This window comes from Microtus oregoni, unplaced genomic scaffold (genome assembly GCF_018167655.1).
Source record: "Microtus oregoni isolate MIOR12 unplaced genomic scaffold, Mior012 000014F_ref0000157, whole genome shotgun sequence".
In the NCBI taxonomy this organism is placed as follows: domain Eukaryota; kingdom Metazoa; phylum Chordata; class Mammalia; order Rodentia; family Cricetidae; genus Microtus; species Microtus oregoni.
The window spans coordinates 18,614,127-18,632,375 of record NW_024543073.1 but is presented as its reverse complement, the minus strand read 5'-3'; the positions used below and the strand labels follow the sequence as shown (position 1 = coordinate 18,632,375).

The following is an 18,249-nucleotide window of genomic DNA, read 5'->3' as shown; positions in this document are numbered from 1 at the left end:
CCTAGGCTGGTGGTCCTGGGTTCTATAAGAAAACAGGCTGAGCAAGCCATGGGGAGCAAGCTAGTCTTGGGACTCCGCATCAGCTCCTGTTTGAGCTCCTGTCCTGACTTCCTTTGATGATGAACAGTGATATGGAAGTGTAATTCAAATAAACCCTTTTCTCCCTAAATTGCTTTTTGGCCATCCCAGCAATAAAAACCCTAACTAAAACACTGCCATTGTCATTTCAAAGAATAGATGATACACTTAAATTCCACTTCCCTTCAGCAAGCCTCAAAGCACAAATTAACAGAGGTTGGCTTCTCATTTTGTCCAGCCTAGCTCTGCTTACACCCTCCTAGCTCCTGCTCTGCCCCCAACTCTGCATTTTTCTAAACAGTTACCAGAGTAGCTTTAGTAATGTATTTTAGCTCTTTCACTTGTATCAGCATATTTTGGATTTTGTACCTTATGTAGTTTGTCTTCCATGCCTTCCACTCCCCTCTCCACCAAAGGATTAACTCCTCCCTCCTTTGGGAATCACATATCTACTTTCAGTTCATCCTTAGTTTGTTTGCCAAGTCCTTTTCATGGATGTATAATTCATTACAAATGTTAGCAATCAACATCTTAATAATTTGATATTAATAATAATTTAATAATAGTCCCTTTCATTGCAATATTTTTAAAAATTATGATAGATTATACTCTGCTGACACAGACTGTTTCCTCATGTTGTGAATCTGGCAGATTGCTTGCTTTAGGTCATTTGACTTCAGCGTACTCATGTTACAGTGAACCCAGTGAGGACTCACTGTCTCCTCTCTTTTCCTGCATTGGAACTACTACTGTGTTTCCTGCCTTTGAGTAACTGATTATGACATATGGCTCTTCTGCTATACTAGTGCCTCATTAATGTATCATCTTGCTTCTGATAATTTCATGTCAGCTAGACCTGTGGTTTAGCACCTATATGGTAGTGAAGCAAATGCAAATGTGGGCCCTAAAAATAGGACAGTTCTTGATGTGAGATACCTATCCAGGTATGAGCAGCCTTAGAGTATTACTCTTTAAAAATTGTTAAAAGAGAAGAAAGCAGAGCTTTAACACTTCCTACGGGGCACTCGTGCACTTTTAGTAAATGCTCAAGGCTAAGAAACATGACATCTATGAGGTTGGGTTTTTTTGTTGTTTTACAAGTGTTTATAAAAGTTTACCATAAAACTTGCTTCTTTGGACTTTAGGAGAACTCCTAAAGTCACAGTCACTTCTGGATGCCAGGGACTTTTTGCTGTGTTTGTAATTAATTGTATGTATTTCTGCTGACTAGTTCTGAGAATGGTGATGGTGTACAACTAGGGATGATTAGCTGGCCAGTACAAACACCGGGAAACTAAGGCTTGTTCTGCGTGCGCAGTGTGGCAGAGCCACTGCACAGAGCTGATTCTACCTCCCACACAGAGGGTAGACTTGCTCTGCATCTGCAGAGCCACTGCACAAAGCTGATTCTACCTCCCACACAGAGGGTAGACTTGCTCTGCATCTGCAGAGCCACTGCACAGAGCTGATTCTACCTCCCACACAGAGGGTAGACTAGTTCGTTCCAATGGGCAGAGACACCTCTGGTAAGAGACCAGATCACCCTAGTACCTGGTTCATCCATTCTTCTTAAGTTATGATCAGAGCAACAGTTTTTACAACAGCCATACATTAATCACTTTAAAAACCAGAAGCGGTTAGGTGTGGTGCCTCATACCCTTAGTCTTAGCACTGGGAGGCAGAGACAAGGGGATCTCTATAAATTTGAGGTCATTTTGGTCCACACAGAAAGTTTCAGGGCAAGTAGAGCTATATAGCTAGACCTTGCCTCAAAAGAACCAAAACAAGCAAAAAATAAAAACTGCCAGACCCAGTTCCATAGCTTCTGATCTGATAAAGTGGTATTAGGGGAGGGGCACTTGCCACAGACCATGAGCGTCAGTGACCACACTATATGGTGTTAACAAAACTGGATATCTAACTGCAGAAGAATAAAATTAGATACATGTTTTTCACCTTGTACAAAAGTCAGTTTGAAATAGATCAGAAACCTTAATTTAAACCTGAAATGTCTAAAACATTGAAGGAAAACATAAAGCATATTCTTCAAGACAGTGGGGTCGGCAAGAATAGAGCACCAGCAGTGTAGGAAGTAGCCAGAGTAGCAGGAGATGGTCTGCTTGAAAGAAAAGGTCTGTGCAGCCAATGGAACTCAGCAAGCACACAAACAGCCCACAGAATAGGAGAAAATCTCCGTGAACTGTGCTTCCAGACAGAGGGATGATCTCCATAATTTACAAAGAACTGCAAAAATTAAACACCAAAAGAAATACCCTCTAATTACTAGTTAACAAATGGACTAACGACATAAACATACCATTTTCAAAAGAAGAAACACGAATGACCAATACTATTTTTTAAGTGTTCGCCATCCCTAGTCATCAGGAAATGCAAATCAACTACTGTGAAATGATTCCTACTCTAATCAGAGTGCTGATGTCAGGACATCTGAAAGCAGATGTGGAGAGGATGTAGGAGAAGAGGAACCCTTATTCTCTGCTGGTGAGAGTTCAAATTAATATGACCAGTGTGAAAATCAATTTAGAGTTTCCTCAGAAAATTAAAAAGAACTACCATGTGACTCTACTGTTTCCTGGGCACACATACTCTGAGCACTCCACATCCACCAATAGAGACAGCTACATATTCGTGTTCACTGCTGCACTGCTAAAGATAGCAAGGGACTGCAGTCAACACAGATGGAAACCAGCAAATGGCTCAATAATGAAAATGTACACATACAAAGGGACTGTTATTGAACTGTAAGGAAAAATGAGTCAGGAAAGTAGAAGCAGAGTAGATAGAGTATACATATTATTATAATATTATTGTTATTATTTGAGCTCACTCAGATTCAGAAAGGAAAAAATGCATATGGCATGAGACTAAGAAAGGGGACTCCGGTGATGTTACGGGATGCAGGCAGGACACGTGAGCTGCGAGAGAAGATGCAAAGCTAGTTGTTTTTCCAGCCTTAACCTCATCATAGTTTTTTCTTCTAATTGATAGTGGAAGTCTAAAACCCTGAGCAGCGCTCCTTGAGAAGGCCATTCTGACTGTGCAGAGGTCTCTGGGATGCATAGTTTAGAGCGAGGCAGTGTTTGCTTGAGTGGTACTGTAATACAGCTATGTGATATCATTTCTGAGTTCAATACAATAAAGCGATTTTGAAAATTCACACTTTAAAAAAAAATTCACAGCCCTAAACAATCTGCTTTGGGCACTGGAGAGATGGCTCAGCAGTTCAGAGCCCTGGCTGCTCTCCAGAAGACACAGGTTCTATGCACAGCACCCACATGGCTGCTCACAACTGTTCACAACCAGGTCTGGGAATCAGTGCCCTCTAACCCCTAGGGCATGAGCACAAAAGTGGTGCCATGCGTGCATGCAGGCCACAGGCTCATACACAGAGAATAAAAAAGCAAATTTAAAAATCTGGTTTGTAGCATTTATATTGTAGTGAAGCATATTTTGTTTTTGGTTTTATAAGAACCTAGGGAGGTTGACAGGACCAGGCTGGCTTTTACTAATTTACTAATAGAATTTACACAAGTCTCTTTTTTTAGCTATATCATATTTAATTTTTAGCTGCTTGTTATGTTATCAGTCACAGTTTAAAAATTACTGACTATACTTGAGGCAACATTGGTTACACCCCTTACCTAACCACATTCCATTTCGATATTTCCCCCAGCACACAGTCATTCTGTCAACACTTGTTCCTCACCCTCACTGACTGATGAGAATCCACAGCTTCACCAAGATGATTTTTCTCCAGCTTATTTACTTTCTTACTAAAATATATTCTTTTTCCTTAGTATAATTGTCTATTCTTTTAACTCAAAAAGAAAAGTCACATGGATAATGTTTTGCTGTAGAATAAGAATGAAATGCAATCCCTATACAACTGGCTCTCTGGAAATTTTTATATGTTTCCTACCAATTTGAGAAGACAATAATAGCCAAAAAAGAAAAAGAAAAAATGGGGGAAGGAAGGGGGAGAAAAAGGAAGGAAGGAAGGAGAAAGCCTAGTGATTTACCCAGCTTTCTATGAGACACTGAAAGTGCTTCCAGGCAAAGCCTGCAAGCATTTAATCCATTGTACTACCTCATAGGTTTTCTATAAGGATTAAATGAACTAGATATTAAAAATGTTTGAGAATAGCCTGTGACCCATAGCTAGATTTCAAAATGCAGGCTAATGTATAAAGCTGTGGGGTTTTGGATGTTTTAATCACTTACAGCGTTTATGTTTGCCACTTCACATTAGCTACCACCGTAGCATTACCCAGCACTTCTGGTAGAAATAGTGGTTTAGTCTGAGGTGCAAGAGCAAACATACTCAGCCTGTTCTTTGGTGAGTGTAAAGTATGTTGGACATTTCCAGGACACTAAAAATATAAGATCCATTGTTTCTAATATTGCTTCTTTGAAAACTGACTCATAATTAGGGGCCTGTTCACTCTGTGACAAGAAAGAAGGGGTTGGCACCCTGGAGAGGTCCAATATGTCCCTTTTTTCACCTTCAGACTTAGCTCTATGAGTTGAGCCCACAGGGTCCCTTCACCTTACAGATCTACCTGTGGGTCACTCTGTTCAATTTAATAAGAATTATTATTTTATAATTTAATAAGAATAATTATTGAGCACTCAGAATATACAAGCAACCATGTCAAATGTTTGCTGGATATTATCTCTTTCAAGCCTAACTCAATAAGCTGCATATAATTCTTTAAAAACAAACTGAGATACAGATTTAAGAGCCATTCTTAAGAATTGAAACTTAAAAGTCTTTCATTCCATAACAGCCAGCACTATGTGACATCTAAGGGTATAAAAATGCATATGGCACAGACCATGTCCACAAAAAGCTCATGATTGAATGGAAGCAAGACACATTAGCTCATTTAAATGAAATAGTTGCCGTGACAGAAACAGGAGCACAGAAGTTATATAAGGCCGATGTGGGTATCATTCTTAAGTTTAGAAGTTTCAAAAATGTGCTTAGAGAGAAGAATGTTCATATTGAAACTTGACACACTGTCTACATGAACCTACCCTCTGGGAGTGAATTATTAGAATGTCCTAGCTGAGAGTAGCTAGATATGCATGAGTCTGCCTCTGCCCTCCCTTTTACACACAGATATTTTAAAGCTCTGAGCCTTTAAGCTGATAACACATTAATTAATAGCTAAATTCACAAGCACCTTTTTAAAAGTACATATAAACCTAAATGTTATTAATGTGATCAATTAGCTATCTCATTTCTTGAAAACTTCAGTTTCATGGTTTGGTTTTATTATAATGATCATGTTTAGGTTATAAAGCAGCAGGTACTAGATTACTGGCTGTTGGACATTCGTGAGTGATGAGAGAATTGGTGGTAAACAAAGGTTGACAGACTTTTTTCTGTACAGGAGCAGATAGTGATGATAATCAGGCTTCACCGACACATGATTTCTGCCACAAGAGCTTAACTCTCTCCGAGCTGCTCCAAAGAAGCCAGAGATGTTAAGCAGATGAATGAGAACTATATCCCAACAAAATATTTTCATAAAAATAAAGGGGACGGGTTAGACATGGCTGTGATCTGTGATGTTATGAAACAATAAATAGTTTACAAAAAATCACACTTTTTCATGAAATAAGTATATTTGCCTCTTACAGAAAATATGATTTTTAAATTCCATTTTCAACTCCTCACAGGTAACATACCTTGGAAAGGAGCTTTTGAAGTATGTTTCCGAAGAAGAGCCTGTTCCTCCAGAGCCATGTAACACACCTCAGCAGCAGCAGCCTTGCCTCGCAGGTACATGGAGCCCAATACCTGTTTTGTAGTTGTGGCATGCGAGTATCCAAACGGACAGGAGCAGTCCTACTTCTTTCTCCCCAATTTTAACGTAAAAATCACATGGTACTTAGTGTATTCACAGTGCGAGCAACCACTGCCTCTGTGTAGTTTCAGAACACTGTTGTGGTCTCCAAAGACTCCTCTTCCAAGTCAGCAGTCACTCCTCATCCCTCACATCCCCATCCTCCACATCCCCCATCCCTAGGAGCTGCTTTCCATGAATGGATGTGCTCTTCTAAATGTTTTATAAAGTGGACTAATGCACCGTGGCGTGACATCTTCTCAAGTCATTTTTATAACACACATCACACCCACAGCTATGTCTAGGAAAGTCCAGCAAACCTTTCTCCTCCTACTTTCTAACCTGGAAATCAAAAAAAAACTAGATGTATATTTTTGTTTATATCATGATGGCTATCTGCTCCTCATTTGTTCCCATATTTCTTATAATATAAACAATTTCTTACTATTAATTTTTTTCCAAAAATTCTGATTTTTCTTTACTTCAGATACTTCAGAAATGTGTGTGCTAATTTGAAAGCTGTAGCTGTACCAGCAGGGCATCCAACTTCTCTCTGCTTGATCTAAGCCTGTAAATTCAGACAGACCCTTAATAGATGCCACAAGCTGCTGTTGGAGTTGCATTTCAGTTTTCTTTTTTTATTGATTTTATTGAGCTATACATTTTTCATTTTATACCTGACAGTTTAAGTTTAAAAAAAATATAAAATGCTTTAACCCAACTGCAAAAGAAACATTGAAGAGAGAATATTTCTCTTTTCTTGCACATTAAGTTAGGGAAATAAAGACTTGTCTCTGACACTGTAGAGACCAACCAACCTGTGTGGGGACTTCATGAGCCCACCCCAGACCATAACCCAAATCTGTTCTCTTATCTTTCCAGTGACCATTCTTCAGAGTGGTTTTTTTTTTTGGAGAAATGAGGAAAGGGGGGATGTAGAAAGAGCATTTTACACCTCTTACAGCTAGGACAGCTGTTGGTGGTTGATTTGCTCTTCTTACTTAACTTTTGGGGTTTTTTTTGGGGGGGGAGAGAACAGCAACCAGCCCCCAAATAAATCACACATGGAGTCTTATTCTTTCTTATAAATGCCCAACCTTAGCTTGGCTTATTCCAAACCAGCTTTTCTTAACTTAAATCATCCCATCTATCTTTTGCCCCTGGGCTTTTACCTTTCCTTACGTCTGTGTATCTTACTCTTTCACTTTTACTCGGCGGCTGACTGGGTGGCTGGCCCCTTCTTTTCTTGCTACTTGATATCTCTTTCTTCTTCTTCCCTCAGATTTCTCCTTATGTTTGTTCTCTCTGCCTGCCAGCCCCACCTATCATTCTCTCCTGCCTCGCTGTTGGCCGTTCAGCTCTTTATTAGACCATCAGGTGTATAAGGCAGGCAAAGAATCACAGCTTCACAGAGTTAAACAAATGCAACATAAAAGAATGCAACACATCTTTGCATCATTAAACAAATATTCCACAGCATAAACAAATGTATCACATCCTAAAAGAATATTCCACAACAGATGGTCATCTATTTAGGTTTGACCAAAGCAATATCTAAGCTACAAAAACTATTATAGAAGTGTGTTGCTTCAATGACTCAGTATAAAAGACAAATTGTTGTTTAAGAAAATAAAATCTGGGGGCTGGAGAGATGGCTCAGAGGTTAAGAGCATTGCCTGCTCTTCCAAAGGTCCTGAGTTCAATTCCCAGCAACCACATGGTGGCTCACAACCATCTGTAATGAGGTCTGATGCCCTCTTCTGGCCTGCAGGCATACACACAGAAAGAATATTGTATACATAGTAAATAAATAAATATTTAAAAAAAAAAGAAAAGAAAATCTGGAAGAAGGAAAGCTGAGACTGTTTTCACCTTCTTTTATAAGTAGTGTATATAGACCTTAAAACATTGCAAATAGAGTGTCAGACCTTATGCCTGTCATTCTTATTATCAATCATTGCTGATTGCCAGGCTTTTATCCTTCTGAGAGATTGAAGAAGTCTTTGAGTTCAAAAAGATTTTTATAGGCTCTTATTTCATATACTCCCATGTTTACCACACCTTAGCTTTCAATAAATATCTATTAACTAATATTCATTGAATGTATGAATAGATGAATGTAAGCATGAATATGATCCAAAGAACTCTTCGATAAAACAGGATTTAGTTGGATGATCTTAATAAGTAAGCATGTCAAGATCTCAAAGACTATAGTAGAATTTGAAGGAATTCAACAAATGGTAAATGGAATTTTAGTTACTATTACCTCTTTTAAAGCATTTATTTATTCTCTCTCTCAGTGTGTGTGTGTGTGTGTACACTTGTGCACATAACAAGCATGCCATGGTGTGCATGTGGAGGTCAATGGACAGCTAGCAGCAGTCAGTTCACTTCATCAACCATGTGGTTCAGAGGATCAAACACTGGTCCTTTACCTACTGGCCCATCCTGCCAGCATAGTTAGTACCTTCTCTTTCTGCCTCTAATTGTGGGGTGGTAGAGGTAATGGTCCTTCCTATCTTTTCAGTCAGAAATTAGAGAGCACACACATTCACTGTTGTATTCCCTCTCTTCCTCTTCATGAGAAGTATTTTCAGCTTTGTTCATCATTGTTTCTTAAATTTAAAACAATCAGATGACATCTATAACATTTTACAGAACACACAGCATCTTCCTTAATGTATGTATGCATGCATGTGTGCATATATGTATGTATCATTTGACTTGTATCAAGAGAATCTTAAATCATGGAAATAATAAGATTCTAAGTTTTTAATCTGGCCATTTTAAGACTTTCTTGAAGCCATATGGAATGTGGTGCAAACTTATAATTCTAGCACACAGGAGGCCAAGGCAGGAGGATTGCAAACTCCAAACCAAACTGTGCTATGGAGTGAGATCCTGTCTCAAATAGTGCAGACCCATTTTATGTATTTGTGTTTCTTGTCGGTATAGTACTGAGATACTCAAAATACATCAACATTAAGCTAATCATATATAGGAAAGAGAAAGAACATTGAGATGTTTTAAAAGCCATCACTTTAACATACTAATTATGTATTATAGAGTCCTGCTGTCTTGTTTGTCTCTTAGAAACAATGTGCTTTTCCAGGAAAAACATCATAACATGCTTTTCCAGATTATAACAAAATGATCATTGATCTACTGGTAAGGTTATCAAAAATGACTCGAGAAGACAGAGTCATGCCAGTGCTGCTGGTTTTCTTTCTTTGTCTGTAAGTGTCTGTGAGAGCGCTGATACAGTCAAGGGGGTTCCTGCTTTGTGTGGTTAAGAACCAAAGCCTCAAGGAAGATTAGTACCTAGCAGCAGTACCAAGGTTGTTTATTCCGGCTCTTATTTACAACTCTAAATTATTTTTCATTGTTTTAATCACAGTTTCTCACTCAGATATCATGATTAACACTACTTGAACCTAACTCATAAGTTAGAGAGAGAGACAAAGAGAGAGAGAGAGAACAAACATGAAGGTTTGCCTTGTCTACAGGCCTCTGAGAAGTATATATATTAAATCTCTTACTTCTTTACAGTAATTCTGGGTTTCTTTTTTCTATTTGATCAAATGGACAAAAACCTAAACAATTTACATTTCAAATCAATTACTCCAATCTGTCTCTCTCTCTTTATCCTGTCAAGTTCACAGTGAACACCAAGCATCCTGCAACCTGTTGAAATAATTGTTGATCATTTGTCAGTGATAGAAATTACATTTGTCATGGGAAGAATTTGGTTTGTCTCTGGTTCCTGGTGCAGAACTCCTTAAGCCTTTGGAATTTCTCAAATGAAAAGGATGACGGTAATGTCTTTTTCTGAGATGAGTCGTGACTGGTTCCTGGATAGCTTCAAGAGGGGAGCTGATCTTCAGAGAGACCAAGCTTTGATTGGAAACTTAGAGCCTTTAACTCTATCTTCAGGCTTTATGAAAGAAAAGAGCTAATATTGAGTTAACCACTAGTGGCTAGTGATTTAACCAGTTACTTTAGGCCTGTGAAAAGGTAGTTATGCTATAGCAGGAACATGGGGTAACCCCTTTTACCTCATGGCTAGCTTGGCCAAGAAGCAAAAGAGAGAGGAGGTATGGTCCTGCTGGATCCAGGGGCATGTCTTCAGTATCCTAGAAACCTTACTTAACGTGGGCCCCACTTTTCAGAGGTTTCACCCCCACCTCTCAACACCATTACGCAGAGTCGAACTGTCAACATAAAGGCCTGTGGAAGACCTTCAAGAGTCAAACTACAAGAGCTATCGAGTTGCTGTCAGACAGTTGGTCAGTTGATATGAGGGAAAAATAACAAAAGTCAAAATATCAAAAGTGCTGGGAGTAAATAGAGCTCATTAGAATGGAATCCATCTGTAGGTGTTTTCCATTTAGAACCAGACTGAGTCAAGTTTCATTCCAAAATCCTAATGCAATGTAGTGCTTAGCTCATAAGACCAAGTCCTGGAAGTCTGAGTTAAACTTCACCATATGGAAATATGAACTTGGGGCCTGCTATACAGATAATAAGTCTAAGAACTAGAGAGGTAAACTAGGTTAATTGAAAAGGACTGATAGATTAGTGAGATTTCAGAAGTAAGCTGAGGTGAGAAAACAAATCTGATTATTTTTATTTTTGTTCTATTAAGTGAAAAAAACTAAAACATGTGGAGAAAAAGCCAAAAATAAAAATTACATTAACCTAACCAAATTAACATATCTGCTGAAGTACTTACTAATTCTGGTAACTAGTTAACATGAAAGTTGCCTTTATATTATTTTGCCTAGTTATTGAACCTAGCAATTCAGTTTGAATATACTTGTAAAATAGATAGCATCTGGTACTGTTACCTGAGGAAGATTTATTTCTCCCCACCCCATTCATGGACGTAACAGGCCCTTGCCTGCACAGTCCTTGTTGGAAAGGGAGCATGACAAGAGTATTAAGCGTTCACTTGCATGTGCTACTGTTGGTTTATAGGCCTCGGACGCAACAATCCTGTTAAGAATTATACCTTAATAACAATGAAAATTAAAGGACAAGGTGTTTCTACCTATCAACCAAATGATTGCCTTAATTCAGCTATCAGTGCAAACGTTGTGGTCATCACTACAAAAATATTCAACATCTGACTCAAGAAGGGATTGAATCCCTTCTCAGGGTCCTAACTTCCTCTCTTTATTCACAAAAATTCTCTCAGAGACAGAATTTCTTCTTTAATCCTTCACTAACACTTCTTGATAATTTGTCCCTCGCACAGACATAAGATAAGAAGGGAGGTTTTTCTTTTTATTTAATAATGGGTTATATCTTGAGTCATTAAACATAGGAGATCCATGGAAACCCCCAAGTATAGTAAGGCCGCTATACTCCTAGATCAGAACCTTCCTCAGCCCTCCTCAGAGAAGCTTCTTGCCATAGATGAAAGCTAACACAAAGACCCGAAACTAAACCATGTGCAGAACACGGAAAAGTTGATGCGGTCCCTGACTAGAAACCTCAGCCCTGTTGACTAGCATTCATGATCCTGGAAGGTACTCTGCACATTGCCAGAGGAGAAAAGTAATTAATAGTGTCTCCCAGCTACAATCCCTGCAATCTGCAACAGTGACCTGCTTGCAAGATAAACTGGTGTAATAGTATGGGAGCTACCAACAACTTTCTGGTTGGATTTAAGGCCCACTTGATGAGGTGGAACCTATACCTGACACGGCTAGCATGAACCATGGACATGAGACTAGGTAGGTTATGGACCTAGAGGAAACCCAAAATATTATTCTACTAAAGGAATATGGTGATAAAATTACTCCTGACACCATATCCTATATTCATAAACCAGTGCTTTGCTTGGCCCTCGTCAGAGAACCTTCTTTCAGGAGATAGGAGCTGACATAGAGATCCATCACTAGATAATGTGCAGAGAGTGAGAAACTTGGGAGCACTCGGTCTCACAGAGACTGTGGCAGCATCTCACTCACGAGACCCACACAGGTTCAAGCCAGACGGAGTCCCAGCACTGAGAAGGAGAAGTGGATGTGGACTTCCACCAGACGGGGTCCCAGCACTGAGAGAGGGAAGCAGACGTGGACTTCCACCAGACGGGGTCCCAGCACTGAGAGGGGGAAGGGGACGTGGACTTCCACCAGACGGGGTCCCAGCACTGAGAGGGGGAAGCGGACGTGGACTTCCACCAGACGGGATCCCAGCACTGAGAGGGGGAAGCGGACGTGGACTTCCACCAGACAGGGTCCCAGCACTGAGAGGGGGAAGGGGACGTGGACTTCCACCAGACGGGGTCCTTTTTACCTTTTTACTGATGGAGTCTCACTGAGTAGTTAACCACTTCAGGGCAGACCCATGCTCAGGAGTAGTTGGCCAATACAAAATGAATTCAGTCTTATTTTTGTGGACTTTTTGTCTCATTTTTCTCTGTTTGAACACTTTTTTGTTTATGTTTATCTTCATTTGTGTGGTTTTTAGGGATTGAGTGTGTTTCTTGGGGCTTTGTCATTTTGTTTTTGTTCTGTTTTATTTTTCTAAAGAGAAAAAAGAACATAAATTTGGGTGGTTAGAGAGGTGAGGAAGACATGGAAGGAATTAGGAAAGGGGAAAACATGACCAAAATACTGTATGAAACTTTTTTCCATAAAAAGGTTTTTTTAAAGCTGAAAACTCAGCAACAAAATCCCAGAAAACAGCAGGTGTTAGGATAGGAACAAGCCCGAACTGGAGTCCCAGAAGAAACATTAATTCTGGAACTGTGTTTCTGACTACTTACTTTTCAAAAGACTGTTTCAAAATAGGCATTCAAAACTACATATGCATTTTTTTCAGAAAAGAAAAAATATAACTGGCAGTGGGCAGGGGAATTTTTTTTTTTGGTTGGTGTGATGGCTCACCAGATAGTACTTTCTGCTAAGCCTGACTAGTTGAGTTCAATCTCTGATATCCACAGGGTAGAAGGAGAGAGCTAACATCCAGAAATGGTCCCCATGTGCTCTGTGGCTTCTGCATGCCCTGCCCCCACCACACACACAAAATATAGACAGTTCTGTCAGAGGGAAGTTTGTATATTGGCAATGTACAGCAAGTACAGTGGCAACACAGTCACCATTTCTGCTCTGTCGTCTTTACTATGTTCTTAGCTCAACTGGAGCCATCACATCTGAACTCTAGACATTAGGAGGCAACCTTAAGGAATTGTGCCAAAAGTCTAACCCAGAACACTTCATCGGCCAGGATTTAATCAAATTCCACACATAGCTGCCAGGAAAGTTTCCCATATAATGTATTAGCCAGCATTCTGTCAGCTGGCGGAAGAAAAAGCCAAAAAGGAACGAACCAATAGTTTCTGCCAAAAGGGTTCTTAAGGTAGCAAAATACACCTGTCACTTTTAATGTCACTGAAGTGAAATGCTGAAAGAAACAGCTGGGGAGGAGCGAGCTTTCTTTCCACTCACAGTTTCAAAGTCCATGGCTGCTTAGTTCCATGTGCTTTAGAAAGACACAATGGTTCCGAAATGTCCCCTTCATAGCTGACCAGGAATCAGAAAGCAGGAGAGGAGGTAGCCAGGGGTGACATGTGCTCTAGGACCTTCCTTCAGTGACCTACTTCATCACCAGGGCTCTACCCACTCAAGTTTCCATGACCTCCCAAATTAGCACTGTCAGCTAGCAACCAACAATTCAAAATAAGAGCCTGTGGAGAACATTTCATATCCAAACCACAACACTGTAAATAGAGAAAATACTAGTTTAGACACAGCAAATTATGTTGGATAATTTCACATATTACAAAAAACTTTACACTGGAAATTGAAGCAGTGGGCCTGTCTGAACACTGGATTTTTTTAAAGGATGTTATAATTAAGAGTTGGGCCAGTTGTAAAGACCTTGAGTCAATAAAGGAGTCTTGGCCTGAGGTCGTAGGGTATTGTGCATCGGCATCAGTATGTGTTCTCTCAGCTGGGGCCTTGCTGCTCTGCCCCTTTAAAGCCACATACAGGAATCCCCAAGTTTGGTGTGCCAATAGATCCCTGTTTCTCCCATAAGTTCAAGACCAGCCTGAGCAGTATAATGAGATTTCATCTCAAAATAAACAAATAAAACACCCTTTATTTTAGTATCCATAGAATGAGAGCATGAGACAGAGTCTCTGGAACTGTTCTTGTATATAGAGCTGCATCAAGTCTCTTGTTAGCAGACATGCAACAAGTTTCTCCCTCTTGAAACACCAGATTTAACTAAGCATTGTACTCATGCCCAGTGAGCAGAGAATACAATTTTAAAGCAGAATTTTGATCCATATACAGATTAAATTCCTGACATACTCTGGTTTGCTATCTACTCAGCCACTGCCAACAGAAACTTTAGCAGGCACCTTCCTAGGTCTACAGATTTTAAAGGGCACTAAGTCCATGTAAAAGATGCTCATGCTAGCTATCAGGAAGGTATCAATGAAAACAGTAGTTTTATTTTGTATAACCAGAGTGGGATTGCTTTTAAAAATTCATACTATGCAGTGTCCATAAGGATATGGAGAAGAAAATAGGCATCGTCATAGATAACATATGCTGGCAGATGTAAATGAGGACTTTAGGTGGACACTGGCAGACATGTCTGAAATATGAAGTATGTACACATCCACAGCCTAGTCACTTAGCTTACAAATAGCAGTCCTGCAGAATTGCACATTACTGAAATAAAGTATAGATTAGAAACAGACTGTCACAGATGTTTTGAACACTCAGAACATAACTAATGTAGGTGCAGTGTCTGTCTGTAGAGACAAGGACGGGCAGTGCCGTACTGTTGTAAATTTTACAAGCTTAGAAATATCTCCCATCCTCAAGTTTTGTGGGATACCTTGTTTCTGGAAACGGGGTTTGTTGATACATGCCCAAAGTCTCAATTACTTAGGAGCTTGAGCCGGATTCCCAAAGCCCATCTGTTCAGTTGGAGATCTATGAAAACACAGCTTTACAGCCAGCAGGGAAACAGTCTGGGTGAGGGAAGAATGAAACTCTGTTCAGCCCAATTTAGAAAACCAGTGCTGGACCAAGACTTCAAGAGTCAGATGTCAGGTTGTATGTTTTTGCACATTTAAGCACGGCACAATTTTGGGAAGAAGCTTTTATGTAACAGTTAACTCAGACCGGTGAATGCAACAGAGCTTAAAACATGTTTACATTGAAGCTCTTTGAAAGGACGTACAGCTTTGTAAGATGGGTTCTGTTGACTTCAAAACATTGTTCAAAATAAGTGTGTAGGGAGTGTGACTGAGGTGAACACAATCCCTGTAGGTGTCAGGCCGGCCTGGCCCTAAGATGACATAGAAGTCACTTGGGTTGTCATAGAGTACAAGTAACATCTCTCCCAAGGATGAGTTTTATGTCTTAGAAGTAGTGCTCAGGATTTATAGGGAAAGGATCTGGGATAAATAAAACATTAATTCTGGGAGATACAGGCAGAGTCTGGCTCATCAAGCAGCAAAGGATCACCAGGTTGTAAACTACATCTCTTTCCTTTTAAGGATGCCTATGAGTTTAACTTTCCTGGCTTCCCCAGTGCTTATCTATGTATTTTTGCCCTCTACAATTAATATGAGAATTATATATTTATATAAGGAAGGTATTTTAAAATGTAAAAAGCATTCGATTGTAGTAACAGGTTGTGTGCTCAGATGTGTGTAGATGTGTGCACATGTGGCCGCCAAAAGTTAACCTGGCTACTGTTTTTCAGCTGCTGTCTACCTTAGTTTTTATTAAAAGTTAACCTGGCTACTGTTCTTCAGCTGCTGTCTACCTTAGTTTTTATTTTCTTTAATTTTTTTCCTTCATTTATTTTGCTTTATTTTGTTTTGGGTTGTTTTGTTTTTTTGTTGTTTGTTTGTTTTTGCTTTTGCAACAAGTTCTCATCGGCCTGAAACTTACCAAGAAAGCTAAGCTGGGTGGCCAATGCAGGGATCCACCTGCCATCACTGCCCCCTCTCTGCTGGGATTACAAAAATATACCACTGCCCTCTCTGACTGATTTGGGGGGCTTTGTTTGTTTGCTTTTCTTTCCTTTCTTCCCCTGAGTTCTGGGGAATCAAGCTTAGGTCTTTATGACAACAGTCAAATGAGAACGTTACTGACCGAGCTGCCCGCAGTCTATAGGTGACAAATGAGAACGTTACTGACCGGGCTGCCCGCAGTCTATAGGTGATAAATGAGAACGTTACTGACCGGGCTGCCCGCAGTCTATAGGTGACAAATGAGAACGTTACTGACCGGGCTGCCCGCAGTCTATAGGTGACAAATGAGAACGTTACTGACCGAGCTGTCCGCAGTCTATAGTGACAGTTTAAACCCCACTCAGACTGACCTAAACCACTAAAGTTGGAATTTTATTGATACATGTACATGTCAGTAAAGGCCAGGGAAGATCTACAGGCTTTATTGAGGTTTCAGACAGCATCACTAAACAGAATTTTCCTCTTTCAACTTCTAAATGCAATCCCAGAAACCTGGTATAGTGATAAATACCCGTGATCCTACCATTCAGGAGGTTAATGCAGGGGAGATCAGAAGTTCGGGGTCATCCTGTTTTGTGGTGAATTCAGGCTAGCCTGGGATGCATGAAACCATTTTTAAAAATGGATAGAGGTGGGCAGTCCTTGGGCTTCCCACAGGTCAGGGAACCCTGATTGCTCTTCGAGCAGATGAGGGAGGGGGACTTGATCGGGGGAGGGAAATGGGAAGTGGTTGTGGGGACGAGGCAGAAATCCTTAATAAATAAATAAATTAAAAAAAACATGACAGCCTCTCTTTACCCAAGGCTGTCTGCCTGTTGGCTCAAGTCTAGAAGGGAGACTTATCTGTGACTCTTCCCCAAAGACTCGGCAGAGATCTCATTGTATCCCACCCCCTCTGAAGGGATTGTGCTCCTGTCACTGAGTTAGCTCCTGATTTTGTACAGATGTAAATGAATCAAGAAGTTTAGAATAAATACAGCCCAAGGCACATGAGCCAAGTCAGGTGAAAGGGAAAGTCACAGCCAGGCAAGTTCTGGGGGAAATATAGATGGGCACTGATCATCAGAAGCACCACTGCCCCTAAATACCTGACTTTATGAAACATCTGTAGCCATAGGATATGGATAAAATCAATGGACTACTTGGTGTGTCTAGCTAAAACTGCCTTGGTAAAGTTTTAACACACTGACCATCTCTGTGGAGAAAAAATTTGATTTGGAATTGACAAGTGACTCAAATAACCAAACTCGGAGACTACTGGAGATTGAAGCAACCAGTTTAACATCATTCACCCTTTCAAGAGGCAGAGGCACAAGAACCCTCTTCCTTATCAAAGAGCTATAGAAGTGATATCATTGCCTTGAGACCACGCTCCACATATATGGTGGATGAAGGACTAGAACATTGGTCATCTGTCTTCTATTCTGAAACAGCCTAATTAATAATTAATCAGTAATCAATAGTGATCATTATAATGGCAATGGTTATTTTCTGTTTGTCATCTGCCAAGTAACAAGTATACATGCAAAGTTTCATTTAGTCTTCACATCTGTTTTATTCATAACTTATTGGAAATTGAGGGCCAAGAAGCCTTATTCAGCTACCCTCCAAAGTTTCCTTCATGCTTTTTCTGCTATAATTTTAGATTGCAAACAGCTCTCTTCTCCTTCTTACCCTCCTCTCTCTGATCCCACCAGTTCATGCTCCTTTCCTCCCTCCCTCTTTTCCTCCCTCCCATAGGTTTGTCTCAGGTATAGAAAGTAAAATGATGAATGTCCTGGTCAGAAAACTTATCAACTATGTTCGGGTATGGACTGACTGGATTCTAGAATATGTAATAACTGTGTTTAACTCTTACATTATAAAAGGCTGGTTTTAATTTTGATTCCTGTTTTAACAGGCACTTCCAGAAAGTCAGTGCAAAGTTTCCCTCATTATCTACAGATAAAAGAAATACTTGCAATCAGCAACCAAGAGCTTCTGCCAAGCCATGTAATGGAGCAGTACTGGAAGTTCTATGTGGAATGTAAGACGCTACCATTCTGAAGCCTGGGTTCTTGGTAGCCTATTTCGTATTGTTCTTCTAATCAGCAGCCAGCCATCCCATCTTTTGTGGCAGGAGCTGTGTATTCACTGTGATAAGAAAACTGCTAGGCCAGGCTAGTGCTTTCGTGCCAGTGAAATAAAGGCATTCCTGAAGAAGACTGGTGAGTCTCTTGCTTTAGTTTTATTGACAGAAACTTAAAACTAACTTTGCATTCGGCACTTCTGCCTCTGCGTGAGTAA

General features: G+C 40.1%; 1 protein-coding gene across 1 annotated transcript in view; it reads left to right on the top strand.

Annotated features, from left to right (window-relative positions):
- Nucleotides 1–18,009, top strand: part of Ankrd31 (ankyrin repeat domain 31) — a 164,926-nt gene extending 146,917 nt beyond the window's left edge. The window contains exons 26-27 of the mRNA XM_041663201.1: nt 5,785–5,887; nt 17,864–18,009. Of these exons, the coding sequence (XP_041519135.1) occupies nt 5,785–5,887; nt 17,864–18,009 (249 nt within the window). The remainder of the gene's footprint in view (nt 1–5,784; nt 5,888–17,863) is intronic.
- Nucleotides 18,010–18,249: the final 240 nt, after the last annotated feature.